We start from the raw sequence: 23,846 nt of genomic DNA, 5'->3' as shown, positions 1-23,846 counted from the left end.
CTTAACATTTGCTGACTTATTGTCTTCTTCTGTTAACTATCTCTACAGATACCCAAGACAAAGAGGCCTTCCTTGAGCTTAAAAAGAGGCCTTCCTTGAGTTTATACAACATTTAAAAAAGATATATGAAAGAATAATTTCATTTCTATTTTCAACTATTTAAACACCCATAAAGCATTAAGACTCCCACAGTATATACAGATAGAAATGCCAAGATACATACCAACATATTCTATATTGAAAAGAATGCTATCAAGGGCAGAAAATGTTTTGTTGATTTTGAACATATTTACGTCTTAGCCACAGCTGTATCAGAGATTTACAGTATTATCCAAGAGGATTTAATTCACTAAGCTTAAGGAAAACTATCACACTTTAAGAATAATTTTTAGGCTGGGCAGAGTGGCTCACACCTGTAATCCCAGTACTTTGGGAGGCCGAGGCGGGCAGATCACACTGTCAGCAATTTGAGACCAGCCTGACCAACATGATGAAACCCTGTCTCCACTAACAATACAAAAATCAGCGGGGCTTCATGGTGTGCACCTGTAATCCCAGCTACTCAGGAGGCTGAGGCAGGAGAATCGCTTGAACCCAGGAGGCGGAGGTTACAGTGAGCTGAGATCATGCTGTTGACCTCCACCCTGGGTGACAAGAGCAAGACTCCATCTCAAAAATAAAGAAAAAAAGAATACATTTTAAAGTGTTAAAAAATTTGTAGATCTATAACTTCATGAACAGCTTTTTACAGACTGCCTTGTACATAACCAGCCCATGTAATAGTTACTTGGTAAGTGATGATCCCTGTGTGAAAACTCATATTACATAAATATATACTATCAACAGTACCAATATTTATTAAAAAGTTCACTAAGTTTCAAATTATAACTACCAAGACAAGTCACCAAAATTGTTACCAAGTCCATTTGGTACCGACTACAGATCTCAATTTTTAAAGTTATTATCTAAGACAAGAAATATTCATTCTTTTTACCCCATGAGCTCAATTGTGAGTAAACAGTGTGAAGGACTATAAATTCTAGGAAGGAAAAGTATGTTATAAACACATAAAAAACACAAAGGTATTAAGTCAAAAACCATGCCACACCACCCCAACTGTTAATACACATGAGAATTAGATGTGTATTTCTTTAGTGGAACTGATTGCATGCTGGAATTTGAATGATATAAGTATAGCCAGAGTAGACTACTGCAACCCAGACTACAGTCCATTGTCACAACAAGTCCACAGACTTCTCCTCCCTTGATATAGCCCCATTGTTACAGATCTGATTCCAGCCTCATCAAATTAAATGATTGTCCAGATTTGCAAAGCAGATGTGTCTAAGGAACAAGGTCTTCAAAATATTAATATCATCTTTGTACTGATTATGTGACCATAAAGGAATCCTACATAGATAATTGTAAGCAACAATAATTAGATTATATTGAAAGTCACAAAATAATCTTATCTAACAAACCATTAAGTCATACTTTACAAATGGAGAACAATATAAAGATATGGTCCAAGCAGGAAGAAAAATGTATAACAAATATAATCTATCAACTAGAATTTATGACCTAGGAGAACAGGAATCTGTGTTTAACTCACTGATATACCCAATGCACCTACAACAGTGCCTGACATATAGAAGATATATAACAAATACATTGAATAAATAAATGAATGAATCATGATTTAGGCAAGCCTGGTTATTTGTCCCTTCATCCAGAAATTATTAAAACTTTCATGTTCATTATACCTGTAATTATACACTTAGTTTAGCTTATTGAGGACAGTAGTATATACAAAATAATCATAAAGTATCATCTGAAATCAACAACAATTTTGCCTTTCTTGGAAAAATAACACAAATTGTTATTTAAACATCTATTTTTTCTATCTTTTAAAAAATTTATTTCTATTACTTCTTCTGTTTTCTCATTTTAACTAAAATAATATGAGCAAAACTGAAAGGTATCTGCCAAATGAATAAGCTAATGCTACGAAGAGATATTTTCATTTTTTTTGCTGGCACAAGTCCTTTTTTTCATCAAAATATTACTTCAAGTTTTGTAAGGATATTAAATTGTGAGCATGTCTTATAATATTCCCTCAAAATTGCAAACAAATCATAAGTTTATTATTCAAAAAGAGAGCCTACTTCACTGAGGTACATTTGTAAAAATGATGAATCTCAGTCGTTTTACAGAATCATTCATCTATTTTTCCTCCATGAACTTTACATATCTGCCTTACAAATGAAGACAGACACTGTGGTTAATAAATGTGCCCAAAATCACATGAAAAGACACAGTGGCACAAAAAATTCAGTTCTACCCCTTTGTTTCCATTTGTCTTAGCTTTTCTAGCCCAGTAAAGCAGATTTCTCTTTTCGTGAACTAAGCAGCTATTTCATTTTTATCACTCAACTATTCATTTATTATTCATTTAGTCAATAAATATTTTCCTAAACACTGTTCTAGGTACTGGAAAAATACCAAAGACACTCAAATGCTATTAAAATTTTCTCCATTAATGGACAATGTATAAGAATGAAAATAGGTAGCATTGATTTTTGTGGGCTACATATATGCATGGAAGTTAGAAACTGATAATTCATGCACCATGCATGAGTTTTTTGTATATGCTCTAGAATTAAAGATAATGCAATTATTCTCTCTGGTAGTGAAAGAGTTAATCCTAATAAGAACTACAGGAGTTTATGTTTTTACATGTCCTTACAAGCAGTACTATAAATATACTTACTATCAGTAATAATTATATACTTATTGCAAGTACATCTATGAAGTAATAATTACTTGAACTTCATCTGGACACTTTGTCTATTAATATACATTTCTTCTACAATACTTACATTCTCCATTTTATGATGAAGAGACTGGTAAAAAAAAAAAGACTATGAAAACGAAGAAATAGTATCCAAATGATGGCAAATGACTGGATTTGGCTCTGAATGCTGCTCTTGGTTACCAACTTGTCTTAATCCCCAATGGCTCTTGGCTTAATTGAATCTATCTTTAGCCAAATTGGAGGTCTAAAACTTCAATCTATAGCTTTGTTTGCTTATAATCAGGAGAATAAACTGAGAGCTTGATTTAATTCGTGCATACACACAAATACACACATATCCATGTATTTTAAAAGAGCTTCAGATCAGTGAGCCAATAATCTCTGAGGTACATGGTTGTATTAGAGGAGAAACATTAGGCATCTCTGAAAACAGTATTTAGATATTTCAGAAAATTTTGTTGGAATATAAAAGAAATAATATGAGTAAAATTTATCATCAAAAGGTGATCTAAAAGTTCAATGTAAAATTCTTTGTAATTTTCTAGTACAAACACTTCAATTTAGATTTAAAAATTGCATTTACTCAAATCTGGATCCAAATTCAAGTCCAGGGTCATGGTCTCCTGTGGCCCAGTCTGGCAGAAGTTAGGCAACATTCAGACTCTGTGAACTCAACCTTTGGGAAGAATGAAGGTACATGTTTCTCAAGAGTAAATTATCGTTGTCTGAAGAGTGATAGCGATGGAAACTATTACCTAAAATTTTGGAAAAACTGAATTAAGAAACAAACATGTTCTCCCTTCCTTTTTCCTTAATTTAAAAAAGGAGAAGTAGCAAGGTCAAGTTGAGGCTGCTGAAAATTTATCCTGTTACAGATCTGAAGCATATGGAATTGCAATGAATCTCAGATTTTTCTGTGTATTTGAATTACAGTGCAGTAGACGTATACAATTCAAAAAGGAAAATGTTAACTTATGGGTGTAGATCTAACATGAAAATTGAATACAGTCTAGCCATGTTCTAAAGTGCCTTGGAGGCTGTGAAAGCCAAAGAAAATCTTCAGGACACAGGGAATTATTCCTGTTGGCCTCGTTGTTAAGGGAATTTAGTAACATAAGAGTTGTTACCTCAAACACCACAAAAGTCTCCCAGTGAAAATTTCTTTTGTGCCATGGACAACACATTAAAATTAAGAAGTTTCTAAAATTAAGTACAGCACAGAGACTCTGCATGTCTGCCTTCCAGCTACTTTAACCTTCTGAAAGGCTGCCATATGGATATCCCTCTCCCTCAGATGCCACATTATTCCTTGTGACTTGAATAAGAGCTACAGTTTCAGTTAAAACAAAAAAAAGGAAAAGAAAAAAAGAATTCTGACCGAAATAACCTCTTCATAATCATTCATACAATTAAGTAGAGCACCTAGGTATTAATACAGTAAAGGCCTACGCATCTCATTTTCTGAAATATAAAATCACTGATCATGGGAAGAAATAAACTCATCTAGATGTCTAAAATATTTGTTTTAAATACATATGAATTAACTTTGCAAGAAGGCGGTATATTCTTTTGAAGGGAGCCCTGAATCAAGCCTTAAATGATGTGGCTTTTATTTACAACTCCTCTTCTGCTGGTTACATGTGTTCCATCAAGGCACCATGTTTCTCTATGTATCAGATTCCTCATTTCATCTCATATATAAGGAGAAGAAGAGTTTCTTCTCTGCCAGTGATGAAGGCATTCAGACAAATTATGACATTTAACTTTTTTTTTACATTAATGGTGAAATCCTGTATTCTGACAGTTTGTTGTTTGAGAGTTAAATTACTTACTTTTTATGACATAGGAAATTCATGTTCTGTGGATTCAACCTAGGATCAACATTATTGTTTTAATTACTAGGTTTATGACGATTAAAATAAATTTTTTAAAATTTAATATTATAAATATTTTAAAATTAGTATCTTCCTCCAAATTAATTCAGTTCCATTCATAAAATATAGATCTCAAAGATTAGAACTTTTCCTCATACTGAAAAGTCATCAAGAAAGAGATTAGAGGTTTGATGTAAATCTATTTTATTACAGCAAACATGTTAAGACTAAATTTTGAATCAGACTAGATTTTGAGACTAAGAGAATGAGTTTGTGAACTTAGATAACACGTATAAATACTTCTATTAGTTCTTTCTCAGTTTAAAGTTATCACTAATACATGACAGATGTGATTACATTAAGGGTTAATAAAAATGTTTGAAATCCAGTAGTTTGGGCATCAAAAAATTAGAAGAGATGTCATCCCCAGAAGAGATACAGGGCCAGAGGTCCCCTGCAGTTCCAAGCTCTAGCTTGACTGTGAGTTGAGAAGAAGCCTCAGAGGAAGGGACAAAGTCATCCAGGTGGCTCAGGGGAATTATTACTATGGTAACTGATATGGAAATACCTCACTATAATAAAATGGCACCAAGTAGTGCTTGCTGATTTAACAACAGCTCAGACTGGGTGGTTACAAAATTACAAAAAAAAAAAAATGGCTACATGAATATCCTACTAAAACAACAAAATACAGTAAACTTTGAATTTGATGATCTGAGTAAAATGAACTAAATCAGACTATCGATTATTTCTCAAATGGAATTCCTCTCTGATTGCTATAAAGCAATTTGACAGTCAAATTACCAAAAATCAGAAATGTGACAATTTTATGCATATTATCCCATCTCTGGAAAAGATAAAGGAAAAGAGAGATGCCAAAATACCAATGGGAGCAAAATTAATTTTTATAATACATAGTTCTATATCTTTTGAATTTTGAATTCAGTGCATATGTTACCATGACAAAAATATGATACTTGGATAAGGCAAATTATTATATCCCCTAATAATTTACCCTTGGTATAAAATCAATATTCTCATAAATCAAGTTTCCCAAAGTTGATTACCTAGAATGTAGGGATTAAAATCAAAACCTCCATTTGAATATTAGATTGCAATCAGAAACAAAACAGACATGTTAAAATGCTATTCTCCCTCACATTAATTATTACATCTCTGCTTTTCTTTTCAGTCTGTTTTATAGTTCAGAATAAATAAATTTTCCATTCTCAATACCTATTCAAATCAGAAAGAAATTTAAAAATCAAAAGTAAACTTTTATAGACCAACATCTTTACAAATAGTTTTTGTGTACAAACCCTTATTTGGACTTAGAAAATTTAATGAGTGTAAGCATGTCTCAATTTCATCAGTTTATCTCCCTTGCCTGTAACAACTATAGTGTGTGGCCTTTCGCAAACGGAAATATTGGTGGCTAATAAATAAAAATAAATCTGTAGTACACACATATGTATTTTCCTACAGTATAATTAGGTAGTGTTTTTCTCTAATATTGAAAATGCTTGAATCTAGATAGACCTTACTGATAATTCAGTTCATTAGAAGAATGAAAGATTAAAAACTAAATAATTGATATATCATGTTGATTAAAATTGTTAAAGAAATATGCCCTTTACAAATGCTACTGTATAATCAGTCCTCCAGCATTACTGTTGGAGATAGAACCCTATTGAACAAGCTTAGAAATAGATTCAAAAAAAACTTTCAACTGCATCAGAACAGGTCAAATCTCAATCAGGTCAAAATGAATAAATAATCTCATTATGGACCTTGGAAGACACTAATGATATAGTAGCCTAAATTTTTTATGATAATGAGCAGAAATCTGTAATTAATCAATATTTTGATAGAATGAGACTGACATTGCTACAACATTCAGATCTGAGCAACATTAGTCACAAATATTAACCTGATGTAGTATAAAAAAGAAAAGTTCATTTTAGTAGGTGAAAAATAATTGAGGGAAAAGGCAGTTTTCACATGTCTAAAAACAACTAAGTTCTAGGGTACATTTGCACAACGTGCAGGTTTGATACATAGGTATACATGTGCCATGTTGGAGCTGCACCCATCAACTTGTCAGTTACATTAGGTATTTCTCCTAATGCTATCCCTCCCCTAGCCCCCAGCCCCCAACAGGCCCTGGTGTGTGATGTTCTCTGCCCTGTGTCCAAGTGTTCTCATTGTTCAGTTCCCACCTATGAGTGACAACATGTGGTGTTTGCTGTCCTTGTGATAGTTTGCTGAGAATGACGGTTTCCAGTTTCATCTATGTCCCTGCAAAGGACATGAACTCATATTTTTTAGGGCTGCATAGTATTCCATGGTATATATGTGCCACATTTTCTTAATCCAGTCTATCATTGATGGACATTTGGGTTGGTCCAAGTCTTTGCTATTGTGAATAGTGCCGCAATAAACATACGTGTGCATGTGTCTTTAGAGGAGAATGATTTATAATCCTTTGTATATATCCAGCAATGGGATGGCTGGGTCAAATGGTATTTCTAGTTCTAGATCCTTGAGAAATCACCACACTGTCTTCCACAATGGTTGAATTAATTTACACTCCCACCAACAGTGTAAAAGCATTCCTATTTCTCCACATCCTCTCCAGCATCTGTTGTTTCCTGACTTTTAATGATTGTCATTCTAACTGTTGTAAGATGGTATCTCATTGTGATTTTGATTTGCATTTCTCTGATGACCACTGACGATGAGCATTTTTTCATGCATCTGTTGGTTGCATAGATGTCTTCTTTTGAGAAGTGTCTGNGCCACATTTTCTTAATCCAGTCTATCATTGATGGACATTTGGGTTGGTCCAAGTCTTTGCTATTGTGAATAGTGCCGCAATAAACATACGTGTGCATGTGTCTTTAGAGGAGAATGATTTATAATCCTTTGTATATATCCAGCAATGGGATGGCTGGGTCAAATGGTATTTCTAGTTCTAGATCCTTGAGAAATCACCACACTGTCTTCCACAATGGTTGAATTAATTTACACTCCCACCAACAGTGTAAAAGCATTCCTATTTCTCCACATCCTCTCCAGCATCTGTTGTTTCCTGACTTTTTAATGATTGTCATTCTAACTGTTGTAAGATGGTATCTCATTGTGATTTTGATTTGCATTTCTCTGATGACCACTGACGATGAGCATTTTTTCATGCATCTGTTGGTTGCATAGATGTCTTCTTTTGAGAAGTGTCTGTTTATATCCTTCGCCCACTTTTTGATGGGGTTGTTTTCTGTTCTTTGGTTTTTCTGTAAATTTGTTTGAGTTCTTTGTAGATTCCGGATATTAGCCCTTTGTCAGATGGGTAGATTGCAAAAATTTTCTCCCATTCCATAGGTTGCCTGTTCACTCTGATGGTAGTTTCTTTTGCCATGCAAAAGCTCTTTAGTTTTAATTAGATCCCATTTGTCTATTTTGGCTTTTGTTGCCATTGCTTTTGGTGTTTTAGTTATGAAGTCCTTGCCCATGCCTATGTCCTGAATGGTATTTCCTAGGTTTTCTTCTAGGGTTTTTATGTAAACTCTACACATCTTAAGGTTTTTTATCTTTGGAATTATTTTTAAAGGTCTGCTACACAGCAGAAACTTGAAATTGTTATTCCTAAAATAGAATGAAGTATTCCTCTTCATTCCTTTGACTATCAGCTAATGGACCAGTCACAATACAAAGGCAAGCTTTAAATCTATATTAGAATAAGTTTTCAGGCAAGGTTTCCAATACCTTTTGGTTTTGGCCTGCCTAGAAAAACCACAAGAATAGCCTTGCATGCAAAATTCTGGCTAAGCCCAGGAAACACAGAGGCACACAGAAGTATTCTCAACTACCAAATCTTTCTCAGTCCTCCACTGAGGTTAAGTTGGTGGGAGGGATAAGAAAGGACAAGCCAAGTCCTTAGTTCCAAACCAATCACTAGTATCTAGCTAGCATGCTATTAGGCCAAACTCTACTGGCAATAGCAAACATCTTTATTTGTCCAGGAAAAATCTGATCATACGATAAAAGCTGGAATTTATGAGAATCTTTATTCAATCAAATAACAAACTATAAATTTATTTTATACCTTTGGATTAACAAAATGGTGGAATTCAAATAAAGATATGCTGTCAGGTCTCATATATCTTAATTTTACTTTCCTCTCTTTGAGCAAAACTTAGCGATATCTAATCAAGGGAAAATATCAAAAGAAGAGAAAACAAAACTGTTTCTCTCTCCTTGGAAAAGAACTTTATACAATACAAGTAACTCTACACCCTGGGAAAATATTGGTCTCCTAAATGTAATATGTTCTCCTTTATAAAACAGTACACACAATTCAAGAGTTCAAATAAAATACTAGCAAGTGGATGCTTTTGAAAAATAAGAATACAGCAGTCATGTGATACTCAAGCTGGCATGTGACATATTTTATATTGCTAAAATTCAAAGCAATCCTTACCAAAAGTATTTAGGGTATATCTGACCTTTTCAGAAAATGCACAAAAGACCAAAACTCTCAACAAAACACACTTTGGTTAACATAGGAAATTAGTATACTAAGAATTCTCACCACAATGATTTTAGAGCTACTAAAGTGTATGTAGCAATTTTGCATCATTTTTCACTCTAAGTAGCAGAAACTTCATGTTCCTAATAAGTTAAAACTTCATTATACCTGATTCAATACCCTAATATTTAAATATAAGAGGAAGAGAAAAATATCAGGAAATTCTCTTCATAAAATCATCTAAGGCTTTCGAAAACAATCTCCTCATTCCTTACTTTCTCGTTAAGATGGTAAAGTATTTATAAGTACTATTTAAGTGCCCAGCGTTGACTGTTTTTTGCCATCTAGAATATAATACACAGAACTAAAGATCACCAACTTAGTCAAGCTTCAGAAACAAAGGCTGCAAAAGCAAAATGAGTTTGTGTGTCAGTATGTCTAGCTGTAGTGGCAATATCTTGAAATGTATAGGTACTTATAAGGATAACTTTTTAAAATGTATTCTGCTTGGCCAAATGCATGCAAACAAAATACCAGAGGAGAAAATCCTAGAGTTTGAGAAGATTATATAAAAAAATTAAAAAATAAACCCTTCTGGCTTCAAAATGAATGTAATAATCAGTAACTAATTTTCACATGACCAAAAACAATATAGACAATGTTTAGTGTAGGCACCCACAGATGGGTCAAGAAACATAAATACAACTTTAAATCAGTAAAGTTATAATTTATCTGGTGTGTGCATAAAATATTAAAACAAACTACATTTTATTTTTTGCCTTTTTCAGACTATTTTTCTGCTTAGCATTCTTGTCAATCTGTCAACTACATCAAAATTCAATAACGTTTCAACACTTTTCCTATCTGTTATAATTTGTGAAATGTCTAAATCCTTTAAGTTAAAAAACAAAACACGGAGTATAACATCAAAATAAACAAGGTAAGCCAGAACCACAAAACAACCTGTAAAATCACTACAGAATGAAATTTTAAAACTTCTCTATATGAGAGTTTCAAAAGGGAAAGCCCCTTTTCTAACTGATCTATCTTTAAGTACACACCATGTTAAAGAAAAAAAAAAAGTGGGGGGAAGAGAGGAGGTAGCTGTCATTGCCTTGAAAGAGATTCCTTACATAGTAGCAAAAGAAAATTTTAACCTAAATGTTCACATCTTATTTGCATCAAGTTGGAATTTTAATGAACTGAGCTCAAAGTGAGATAAAAACACATTGAACTTAATTTCTTGAGTGCTTTCCACTCACTATTATACCATGTTAGCAGGAATTCCAGCTTTGAATTTTAACAAACTGATTCCATCAACTAAATACTTCCTTTGGAAAATTCTTCCCAAATGTTATTTAGGATGCAAATGATAGTCATTTTGAGAATGAGTTAACATTTGAAATGACTTTACCTCAAGCACTAATATCTACTTTATTAACTGAATAGATGTACATGGAGAAAGTTCTGAAAAGAAAACAAGAAGCAAACACCTCTATGCAAAAGACACTTTCTCTTTAAAAGACAAGGCATCGTATTCCTCAAGCTATAAAGTTACATCTATTTTAGCAAATATGCCTGTATTTTTTCCATGTATGACTTTCTTTGATAGTCCCTCTGTGCTATTATACCAATCCTCCACTATAAAGAATTCTTTTCTTAATGTGATCACTTATACCACATCAAGGAAAACAAGGAATAAGTTTTTGTTTTTTTTAATCTTGATTAAGAACAAGTTTTTGTTTCTTAGTTACAGCTAAAACTCACTTTTTTCTTAACTATTAAAAACAGCAGTCCATCCTACACTCACTTTGTTTCTGTTAGGGTTTGCTTCTTTCATCTTTCTTATGTGGAAAAATTTCTCAGTAATTTCAATGGGACACAATATAAGCACATAGGTGTATGCACACCCACCCACAAAACCTTAAGAGACTCATTATTAATTAGATAATAAAAATTAGAAAAATGATAATGGCCGAAAGAAAATAGAATAGATTCACCAACAAATGTAAAAAGATAGGACAATGTTTAATAATGCCCATGGGGCAGCAGAATAACTTAATAGAATTTTTTTAGAAAAGAAAAAATCGACGAATATCTAGCCCCTACCTACACCTGCAGATTCGGAATTTCCAGGAAAGAAAACTCCTTGGCATATATATTTTTAAAAAGCAACACAAATAACTTACTATGCACTGCAGAAGCTGAGAACCAAAGGATTGAAGTAACATGATCAATCACAACTGTTGAGTGGATCTTAAAACAAAAAAGGATCATGCTAATACAATTCCTCATTATCTCAAAAATATGACATTCTGCATAACAGATAAATAGTAATCTTTGATGAAGAAAACCACAGACATTAAGAACTCATGAAAGCTTAGCCAGTGCATATATTAGAGAATGACAAGTTCAAGACAAAAGCCCAACTAAATAAGTAAAGGAAAATTCTTATGTTGCTTGTGGTAAACAATCATAGGCATGTGCCTATGTAAAGTCTTCCAAGATGTATGTCAACTTTACTGCCGTTAATTATCAGAATAAAAGATTTTTGAAATCATGACATAAGAGAAAAAAATAAACAAAACTAAGTAAACATTATAGGAAAATTTGGCATATGAGGCACATTAGGTTAGTTTTACGTTTGTTTTCTTTTGTACTTCAACAAAATTTCACATGTCCTTTTCATCAATCTGTAGCGATCTATTTATTTTCTAAGTCAACAAAAGAATGCTACCTTTAACTGAGCCCAAGAAGGTGAAGAGGTGGGCCACAATCTTTTACTCTGAAGTGGGTATTTCTAAGAAGACTGAAATAAGAATCTGTACGAAGACAACCAACTAATAATCAGCTATGAGATAATGAAAAAGTATTGCAATTGCTATGCTAAAAAAATCTGATATGTTACATATAGGAATAATAACAGCTAACATTTATTAAGAGCTTAATTATTAGCCACGCAATATTCATTCTCACTGCATCCCCACAACACTCTTATGAATAGGTTCCATGGTTTATTCCATCACTTACTGAAGAAGAAACTAAAACAGTTTTTTAAAAAAACTGCCCCAGGTCAAAATGTTAGTAAATAGCAGGAGTGGGGCTCTGATCCAGGTCTCTCTGAATTTGAAAATCTAAGCTCTTAATTGTTTGGGTGAGGGAGAAGGGACAAGATGGAGGAAGTTGAACAAGATGGAGCAGTACCTGTTGTTTCCGGGTTCTTCATCACCAACTTACCCGCGCGCAGGAAAATGCAGCCAGCGCCCGGGAAGATGCAGATCAACTGAGCATGCGCCAGGTGATATCAATCCGAAGAGACTGAAACGTACCCGGGCACGCCTATGGAGACGCCCCTATCACGCCCTTATCCCACCCACTGTACTGCCCTCCCCCTTCCAGTACCAATGCATAAAAGTCCGCTGCCGGCAGGAGCCAGGGTGACTTCTTCAGCCCCCGCATTCGTGGACCAGGGAACCTCACCCGAGAGCGCCAGGGCGACTTCCCTGGCCCCATACCTCGGCGAGAGTGTGTGCATATTTGCAATAAAAGGCTGCCGCTTTCTTATGTACTTTGGCCTCATGTTTAATTACTTAGCTCTCCTAAATTAAGTTACATTAAATTAAATTAAGACATTAATCAGCTCTACTAATAGAAGTACTTAGCAGTCTCAAAGTATAAATTCTGGTAGGCATGTAACATTCCTTCACGAAATCACAGAATTAAGGTCTATAAATTATTATATAAAATCACTAAAGACAGAATAAGAATATTAGGCCCAATAAAACATAATAACTTTAGGTCTTAAATTTGCTTAAACATGGGATTGAGTTACAGATTTTCTTTAGCCAGCTCCTGGAATAGATGATTTAAAGGTGTATGAACATAGAGTTACATACTCAAAATAAGTAAATTCCAATTGGATGAGGTCAGCTAATCTCTTAAATACAGGACTATTTCTAGGTGAATCAGAATTTTCAATTATTTGTAAAAAGTGTAAGTCCTATCATAACTTATGGTTATTTTTAAATCAGAAACTGCTGATCACATGATTAAGGAGCTTTAAAAGTGCTATTTCATTTAAATAGTGTTAGGTACATAAGATATTGCTAACAAAAATGTGCTTTAGGATACTGTTTTATATGATTATCCATGAAGAAAATAAATATGGCACTTTATTAAGGTTTAAATTAATATTTGAAGCAAAAGCAATTTTTTAAATGATAAACCCAAAATATATTCTAACATTCATGAAATGTGTAATCTCAAATTATTCATGCAAAAGAACAGTTCTACATTTTAAAAAAAGAATTGGAAAAAGAAATCAGCAAAGATTCATGGGTTGAGGTGATCCAATATGAAAGATGACATAAACAAACCCACAACTTTCGTCAATGCACTGAGAATAAAGAGAATGTCATGAGTCTTTCATGATACTGACCTCAGAATAATCATTTTTGAAATAAAGAATATTTGTAACAAAGTAACCACTATTTTAATTTGCATTAAAAAAATAAGAAAGGGGGGTGGAACTTCTGGAATGGCATTATAAGGAGCTGGCGGGGCATGTTGGGGGGGAACCTCTATTCCAGAATGTCATCTGTTAAGCAGGGTGTATTAGTTCATTCTCACATTGCTAGAAGGAAATACCCAAGACTGGGTAATTTATCAAGAAAAGAGGTTTAATTGATTCACAGTTCTGCATAGCTGGGAAGGCCTCAGGAAACTTACAATCATAACAGAAGGTGAAGGGCAAGCAATGCACCTTCTTCATCGGGAGGTGGGGCGGAGAAGTCCAAACACGGGACATGTCAGACACTTATAAAAGCATTAGATCTTGTGAGAACTCACTCACTATTACCAGGACAGCATGGGGGAAACTGCATCATAATCCAATCACTTCCCACTGAGTCCCTCCCACGACATGTGGGGATTATGGGAACTATAATTCAAGATGAGATTTGGAAGGGGACATAGCCAAATCATGTGACACGGCAAATTGGCAAAGCAATCATTCAGTCTCTGGAAATTGATCAAAGGTCTTACAACAAACTGAGAAGCATTTATTCAGAAAAATGTATAGAAAGTTGTATTAATAGATGTCAGTTACGAGAAGAAAGAATCAGTAAACCTTAAGAACTACTGATAAAGATCATACAATCTGAAGAACAGAGAAAGGATAATGAAAATGACTAGAGCCTAAAAATCATGTGAGACCCCATTAAGAAAATGAATACATACATAATGAAAGTAACACATGAGAAAAGAGAAGTAGGAGAAAAAATATGAATGGCTGAAAACTTCCCAAAATTGATGAAAAACAATCTATACATATAAAAGGCTCAATGACTTCCACGTAGAATAAATTAAAAGACACACACCCAGAAACATCATAGTCAAAATATTAAAAGTGAAAAACAGACAATTTGAAAACAGGATAAAAATAACTCGTGTATAAGAGAATCTGAAGAAGATTAACAGCTTACTTCTCATGTGTAGAAGGCAATGAGATGACACAGTACTGGAAGTCCTACCCAGAGCAATCAGACAAGAGAAAGAAATAAAGGGCATCTAAATTGGAAAACAGGAATTTGAACTATCTCTATTTGCCAATGACATGACTGCATACCTAGAAAACCCTAAAGACTCCTCCAAAAAAAATCCTAGATTTGATAAATGAATTCAGTAAAGTCTCAGGTTACAAAATCAATGTACACACATCAGTAGCTCCAATGACAACCAAGGTGAGAATGAAACAAAAAAAGTAATCCCATTTACAATAGCTACCAAAAAAATTTAAAATACCCAGGAATATATGTAACCAGGTAGGTGAAAGATCTGTACAAGGAGAACTACAAAACGCTGCTAAAACAAACAAAAAAGAAAGCATTAATGACACAAATAACTGAGAATACATCTCATAATCATGGACTGGAAGGATCAGTATCATTAAAATGACCATGCTGCCCAAAGCAATCTACAGATACAATGAAATTAATTTCAAAATACCAACATAATTGTTCACAAAATAGAAAAAATTATCCTAAAATTCATATGGAATAAAAAGCCCAAATAAGCAATCCTAAGCAAAAAGAACCCATCTGGAAGCATATTTATCCAATTTCAAATTACACCACAAAGCTATAGTAACCAAAACAGTATCATACTGGTATAAAATTAGACACCTAGACCAATATAACAGAATAGAGAACCCAGAAATAAAGCCAAATGCTTACAGCCAACAGATCTTCAATAAAGCATACAAAAACATAAACGGAGGAAAGGACACTCTATTCAATAAATGGTGCTGGGAAAACTGGATATCCACATGTAGAAGAATAAAACTGGATTTCTACTTCTCACCATACACAAAAATCAACTCAAGATGAATTAAAGATTTAATCTAAGACCTAAAACCATAAAATTTGAAGAAGAAAATAAATACTAAAGCAAGTTATTCACACTAACGCAAGCAGCTCCAGATAATAATTTGATCCACGTGAAAAAACAAAGCATGCCAGTAAAGGTAGTGATGCCACTTGATATCTAAAGGGACTGATTCCAGGACCACTAATCATACGAAAATCTGAGATTGTTCAAGCCCCTGGCCCTGAGAAACCTGTAGATACAAAAATTTGGCCCTCCATATGCATGGATTTCTCATCTCGTGAATATAATGTTCAATTCATGGATGCAGAACCCACTGGTATGGAGGGAGCCATAATTATAAGGGTAATTTTAAATGACAGCATGGACGCTGCTTCTCTTTTCTTAACTGATTTAAAAAGCAACTGTTTAAAATAATATGCATATAATTCTATTTGTACAAGAGACAAACTTTATATTCAAAGACACAAATAGGTTCAAAGTAAAAGGGTGGGAAAATACATACAGCAGTCCCTAACTTTTTGGCACCAGGAACCTGTATCATGGAAGACAATTTTTCCACAGACGAGGGTAAAGGGGATGGTTTCAGGATGAAAATGTTAAACCTCAGATCATCAGGCATTAGATTCTCATAAGGCGCATGTAACCTAGATCTCTCACATATGCAGTTCACCACAGGGTTTTGCATGCCTATGAAAATATAAAGACACTGATCTGAGGTAGTGGAGCTCAAGCAGTAATGCTTGCTTGCCCACCAACACTTCCTGCTATACAGCCCCATTCCTAATAGGCCACAAAATGGTACCAGTCCACAGCCTGGGAGTTAGTGAACCCTGCTATACAAACCACCAGCAAAATAGAATTGGAGTGGCTATATTAAATATCAGAAAAAAATAGACTTTATGCCCAAAAAAAATCTTACTAGAGATAAAAAATATAATGAGAGGGAATCCATCAGGAAGATTGATATGGTTTAGCTCTATGTCCCCACCCAAACCTCATCTTGAATTATAATCCCCACACGTCAGGGGAGGGACCTGGCAGGAAGTGATGAGATCATGGGGGCAATTTCTTCCATGCTGTTCTCATGATAGTGAGTTCTCAAGGGATCTGACAGCTTACAAGTGTGGCTCTTCCCACTTCGCCGTCTCTCTCTCCTGCTGTTTTGTGAAGAAGGTCCTTGCTTCTCCTTTGCCTTCTGCCACGATTATAAGTTTTCTGAGGTCTCCCCAGCAATGTGGAATGGTGAGTCAATTAAACCTCTTTTCTTTACAAATTACCCAGTCTCAAGTAGTTCTTTATAACAGTGTGAAAACTGACTAATACAAAAAATTGGTACCAGGAGTGGGGGGCTGCTATAAAGATATCTAAAAATGTGGAAGCAAATTGGGAACTGGGTAGAAGATGAAGGTTGAAACACGCTGAAGGGCTCAGAAGAAGACAGAAAGATGTGGGAAAGTTTGTAACATCCTGGAGACTTGTTGAATGGTTTTGACCAAAATCCTGACACTGATATGAACAGTGAATTCCAGGCTTAGGTGGTCTTAGAGGGGGATGATAAACTTATTGGGATCTGGAGCAAACGTCACTCTTCTATCCTTTAACAAAGAGACTCACAGCATTTTGACCCTGTCCTAGAGATCTGTAAGATCAACTTGAGAGGCCAGGCGCGGTGGCTCAAGCCTGTAATCCCAGCACTTTGGGAGGCCGAGGCGGGCAGATCACGAGGTCAGGAGATCGAGACCATCCTGGCTAATGCGGTGAAACCCTGTCTCTACTAAAAAATACAAAAAACTAGCCAGGCGAGGTGGCGGGTGCCTGTAGTCCCAGCTACTCGGAGGCTGAGGCAGGAGAATGGCGTGAACCCAGGTGGCGGAGCTTGCAGTGAGCCAAGATCGTGCCACTGCACTCCAGCCTGGTTGACAGAGCAAGACTCCGTCTCCAAAAAAGAAAAAAAGATCAACTTGAGAGACAAGATTTAGGGTATCTGGCAGAAGAAATGTCTAAGCAGCAAAGCATTTGAGAAATGACCTTTTTCTGAAAGCGCACAGTCATACATTCACAAAGAGATGATCTCAAATTGGAAGTTATCTTTAAAAGAGAAGCAGAATATAAAAGCTTGGAAAATTTGCAGACTGACCAACCATGCAATAGAAAAGAAAAACCCATTTTCTGCGGAGAAATTCAAGTTGGCTGCAGTAATTTGTATAAGCAACAAGGAGTTGAATGTTTATAGCCAAAACAATAGGGAAAATGTCTTCAGGGCATTTTAAAGATCTTCATGGCAGCCACTTCCATCACAGGCCTAGAGGTCTAGGAGGGAAAAATAGTTGTGTGGGATGGTCTCTGGGCCCCACTGCTCTATGCAGTCTCTGGACATGGCACACTGTCCCAGCTACTCCAGCTCTAGCTGTGGCTAAAAAGGACCAAGGTACAGCTCAGTCCATTGCCTCAGAGGGTGTGGGCCCCAAACCTTGGTAGCTTCAACTTAGTGTTGGGCCTGCAGGTGCACAGAAGGCAAGGATTGAGGTTTGGGAGCCTTTGTCTACATTTCAGAGGATGTATGTAAATGCTTGGATGTCCAGGCAGAAGTTTGCTACAGATACAGAGCCCTCATGGATAACCTCTACTAGGGGAGTGCAGAAGGGAAATGTGGGGTCGGATCCCCCACACAGAATCTCCACTGGGGCACTACATAGTGCAGCTGTAAGAAGTGGACCACCATCTTCAAGACCCCAGAATGGTAGAGCTTGCACTGTATACCTGAAAAAGTTGTAGGCACTCAATGTCCGACTGTGGAAGCAGCCACAAGGCTGTACCCTGCAGAGCCTCAGGGGGAGAGCTGCCCAAAGCCTTGGCAGCTTACCTCTTATATCAGCATGCCCTGGATGTGAAACATGGAGTCAAAGGAAATAATTTTGGAGATTTAAGATTTATTGACTGCCCTGCTGGGTTTCAGACTCACATGGGGCCTGCAGCTATTTTGTTTGGGCCAATTTCTTCCATTTTGAATGGGAGCATTTACTAATGCCTGTACTTCCACTGTATCTTGGAAGTAACTAACTTGTTTTTGATTTTACAGACTCATAGGAAAAAGTGATATGCCTGGTCTCAGATTAGACTTTAGACTTGGACTTTGGGTTAATACTGCAATGAGGTAAGGCTTTAAGGGACGTTGCAAGGCATAATTGTATTTTGAAATGTGAGAAGGACATGAGATTTGGGAAGGGACAGGGACAGAATGACATGGTTTGGCTTTGTGTCCCCACCCAAATCACATCTTGATTTGTAATTCCCATGTGTTAGGGGAGGGACTTGGTGGGAGGTGACTAGATCACGGGGGCAGATTTCCAGCATGCTGCTCTCATGATAGTGAGTGAGTCCTCATAAGATCTGATGGCTTAAAAGTGTGCACTTGCGACTTCACTCTCTCTCTCTCTCTCACCTGCTATCTTGTGAAGAAGGTGCTTGCTTCTCCTTCATCTTCTACAATGATTGCAAGCCAGGCAGAACTGTGAGGCAATTAAACCTCTTTTCTTTATAAATTAGTCACTAGTAGTTCTTTATAGCAGTATGAAAACAAACTAACATTAAGATGTAACAACTAAAAACATATATGTAACTAACAAAATATCCAAACACTACGTGAAGTAAAACCTGACAGAATTAAAAGTGTCACAAACAATTCAACAATAATATTTAGAGATTTCACCACCCCACATTAAATAAAGGCTAGAAAAATTAGGCAGATTTTCAATAGCATAGAGAAAACCTAAGCAACACTATAAACCATCTATCCCTACAGATATGTAGAGTACACTCCATCTAAAAATAGCAGGATATACATTCATCTCAAGTGCACAGGACAGATCAGAGGCTAGGCCACAAAGTAAGCCTTAGTAATTTTAAAAGAATTAAAGTCACCAAAAATAAGTTATTCAATGACAAAAGAATTAAAGGAGAAATATGGGTTGGATGCAAAATTTGTGGTTAAAAGTTCTTTTTTTCAGCACTTGTTCCATTTCCTCTGACCTCCATAGTTTCTAATGAAATACCTATCACATTTCTGTTTTTCTGTAGGTAAAATGTCATTTTTCTCTGGCTGCTTTCAAGATTTTCAATTTTTGGTTGAGGGAAGTTTAGCTATGTGTGTATTAAGGTTTCCGGAGAAACAAATCCATATATGCACAAATATACAGAAAAACTTACTCTAAGGGATTCGCTCATGTGATTATGCAGGCTATCAAGTTCAAAATCTGCAAACAAGGCTGACCAGGCTGGAGACCCAGAGAAGAACTAACATTGCAGCTTGCATCCAAAGGCAGTCTATTGGCAGAATCCTTTCCTGTTCAGGGAAGGTCAGTTTTTGTTCTGTTAAGGCCTTCAAATGATTGGATGATGCCCACCTACATTATGGAGGGAAATTTACTATATTCAAAGTTCACAGATGTAAACGTTAATCTTATCTGATTAAAAAAAAATCACAAAAACATTCAAATAAAATTTGCTCAAATATCTAGAAACCATTACCCAGTCAAGCTGATGTATAAATTAACCATTATAGTGGGTGTTGACATGCATTTTGTTTGTTTTTGTCTTTATCATATTTGCAGTTCATTTGGCTTCTGAAATATGCAGTATTATCTTTTGCCAAATTTGGAAACTTCTGAGCAAATCTTTCTTTGAATGTTTTTAAGTTTTGCCCTCTTTCTTCACTCCTTCCAGGACTTGGATGATATACATTTTAGGTCTTTCATCATAATCCCACAAATTCCTAAAGCCCTATTCATTTATTTTCAGTCTGTTTTCTCTACACTGTTCAAATTGGGTAATTTCTAGTTTTTTCAAATTTACTGATTCTTTCCTTATTTCTCCATTCCACTATTGAGCCCATCTCTGAGTTTCTAAGTTTGGTTACTACATTTTTACTTCTAAAATTGCCAGTTGGTTCTTCTTTATAGAATCTATTACTTTGCTGACACTTGCTGATATTTTCTGTTTTCGCATTTGTTTCAAGAATGTTCATAATCACTTGTTAAAACATTTTTGTAATTAATGATTTAAAATTCTTGTCAGATACTTAAAATTCTTGTCAGATAATTCTAAAACTGGAAGCTGCTCCATTCAGCATCTGTTTTCCTTTTTGGTTTTCATTCAAGACAAAATATTCTTGGTTCTTGATATAAGTAATTTTTAATTGAAATCTAGACATCTGAAATCGTGTTTCAGGAGATTTCTTCTGACAGGACACCACTCCAGCAAAGAAAAATGAAAATCTCCAGGTAGGGTGGAAGTCTAGGTATCCAACTCAGCCTCTACTAGCACTCAGCATACAGGGAACAAGGATCTCCTTGTTATTTCTGGACATGATTGGGAGTTCAGCTTCCCACTAGGCCTCCACTGACACCAACCCGGCTATGAGGAGTAAGGGTGCCACATTCTTGTTCCCCACAAACCATCCACTGAAACCACAGAGGAGTGGCCTCATTTCTACCAAGCAGTAATGACAGGCTTGATTCCCATTAGATATCCCTTGATACCTTCCCAACACAGTAAGGGAGGAATACCTTATCAACACCAGCTTAGGGTAGAAGTCTAGTTTCCTACATGGCCTATCCTGACACTCGCAGGAAGGGGGTTTATTGCCCAGGATGAATTAAAGTCCTAGTTCCCTGCTCCACCTTCTTTAACACCACCCCAGTGAGGAGATACAATTCCTCATTTATAACCTGATAAGAGTGAAAATCTAAGTTCTCGCTCTAACAAGCCTTCACTGCCATTTTTTCTTATGGTGTTTGGTGGAAGTAAAATGGCTATTATCTAATACTTTTCTGTCTTACTAGGTGGAGGATTTTGGTTAGAGAGTAGGTTTTCTTGAGGTCTGTTTTATATGCCCATCGGTATTTCTGGGTTACTCACTTCTCCAGTACTTTGGTGGGACAAAAAGGGTAAAAAGAAAATCCAGGGAACCCACTACCATGTAGTTACTTGGGTCTCATAGTTCCTAGCTAGTCTGCCTGTTTCTGTCTTACTTTCAGGGACTTGTTTCAGGTACTATACTTTTATATAAAACATCCAGTTTTTTTAATCTGTAGTAAATAGGAAAAATATCGAAAGTTATGTCTTCATTATTTCTGGAAGCAGAAGTTTATACAAAGATAAGTTATCTTACTATGCATTACATTTTAGGCTTTTGCCATTTTTGTTTTACTTTATTGGTATTTTCCACTTTCTTCTCTAAGGAATATTTTTTCAAATTCCTCAACAATATTTCTGCTCAACTTGGACAGGAAAGAAGTGATTGATTATATCTAGTCCAGGATAACTAGAAGGATGTAAGATCCCCAGGAGCCAGGACTGGTGGTGAGACAGTAGCAGATTTTTCTATTCCAGTTGCATATTTGAGTAAACATTTACAGGGGAGGGAGAGGTAAAAGTGTGAAGCCCTGAAAACTGAAATGTCAAGGAATGCTTCCTTCCTAAATATCATATGTAGTCATGGAATGCAGATGCGGAATTATATCCCACTGAAACAAGGATTTGAATATTTTGCTCACTGCTGTATTTACAATAATCTGTGGCATAAAGAAGATAATCAATAATCTTTGCTGAATTAAGAAATGAATAAATGCAAAGAGAATGTTCACACAACTTTTGTTAACAATAGTAACTAGAGATATTTTGGTTTCCTTTTGAAATACCTAATAATTAATGAATCATCTATCAAATTTTCATGCACTACAGTAAAATATGGCTTTTAAAATATTAATGAAAAATTATTTGTCTTGTTATTGTGAGTGTGCTTAGCTGTTTTTCTAAACAGGTTGGTATTTGATGTTTTAAACCACTGTTTTGGTTCTAACGCCACAATATTTTCTTTGCTGCAAATATAATTATTGGTATAAATTTCAATACTGGCAACTAAGGAGGTTAAAATCATAAGTGATAACTATTCTAGTATTTACAAATGCCATTTTGAAGAAACTTGGTTAAGAGCTACTCATTTTACGTATTTGCACAGTGTCATTACTTAGCACTTAATTAAAGAGAAATGTAAAATTTTCAGATGTTTAGATGACTTGTTAAATGGATTAGGAATTCAATCAAATTACCTACAAAGTTATATTTAATTTTTTATTTCATAGCTCAGTCAAAGGATATAGTCAAAGGATATAAATACTTTTAAATCAGTGAAAATTCACTGCATATTGATTAATCATGACTTGTTGAATTCCCCATAGATCTTATACAATAATATTATAGTACTCTGAGGAGAAATATTATCAGATATATTGGCTGTCATGTAAAATTTCATAACCAAGGTGTTCTAAAATATGCTGAGAATCGGCTTTCATAATAGTATGGAAAAAAGGTAAAATAATTCATATAGAAAAAAATCATAACGTGTTGATGATTTGTGGCACATTAAGAACAAGAAGTGGAATGATTTTTTTACCGATTCTAGATTCAAGCATAAGAAGTTCATGTGATAATTATTTTACCATATGCTTCTATTTTTTTAGATAGCAAGTAATTTGTGTCACTTTTTACTGTTGTAGTATTATTTTTATTGCTTTTCTTCTCCAAATATTTCTCATCCATGGTTATGGAATCTGCAAATATATTAGGCCAACTGCATTTTAATTCTTCCCACCCTCAGCGTCAGGGATAAAATAAGTTGTCAAAATCAATACTATAATAATATAGGACTTTTCCTCAACTCAATAACTGTAAAACTGGTTTATACTAATAAATATTAAAAACATTATAAAAGGGCCAATTATCATTGCTATAAAATGAGACTTTTTTTTTTTTTTTTTTTGAGACAGAGTCTCACTCTGTCACCCAGGCAGGAGTCCAGTGGCACAATCTCGGCTTGCTGCAACCTCCGCCTCCAGGATCCAAGCAATTCTCCTGCCTCAGCCTCCCGAGTAGCTGGGATTACAGGTGTGCACCACCATGTATGGGTAATTTTTAGATTTTTAATAGAAATGGGGTTTCACCATGTTGGCCAAGCTGGTCTGGACCCCCTGACCTCAGGTGATCTGCTTGCCTTGGCCTCCCAAAGTGTTGAAATTACAGGTGTGAACCACTATGCTCCACCAAAATCAGACATTTTTTAATGACCTTTTTAACAACAAGCATCAACTACTATATTGGGTATGGTCACAAAAATGGCCTTTCGTGTCCCAAGACATATCTAGTAGACTATTTTAATACCCTAGGTGGGGAAAAAAAAAAAAAAAAA

The 23,846-nt window shown here is 35.3% G+C and overlaps 1 protein-coding gene across 1 annotated transcript in view; it reads right to left on the bottom strand.

The window, feature by feature from the left end:
- The window catches only part of LOC108531943 (coiled-coil domain-containing protein 91), a 192,911-nt gene extending 173,038 nt beyond the window's left edge, over positions 1-19,873 (bottom strand). Inside the window, exon 1 of the mRNA XM_017875599.1 lies at positions 19,808-19,873. Within this exon, the coding sequence (XP_017731088.1) occupies positions 19,808-19,825 (18 nt within the window). The 5' untranslated portion in view covers positions 19,826-19,873. The remainder of the gene's footprint in view (positions 1-19,807) is intronic.
- Between the last annotated feature and the right edge of the window lie 3,973 nt (positions 19,874-23,846).

Source organism: Rhinopithecus bieti, unplaced genomic scaffold (genome assembly GCF_001698545.2).
Source record: "Rhinopithecus bieti isolate Rb0 unplaced genomic scaffold, ASM169854v2 scaffold_7884, whole genome shotgun sequence".
Classification (NCBI taxonomy): Eukaryota; Metazoa; Chordata; class Mammalia; order Primates; family Cercopithecidae; genus Rhinopithecus; species Rhinopithecus bieti.
The sequence above is the reverse complement of the archived record's forward strand: the minus strand, read 5'-3'. Positions and strand labels throughout refer to the sequence as shown.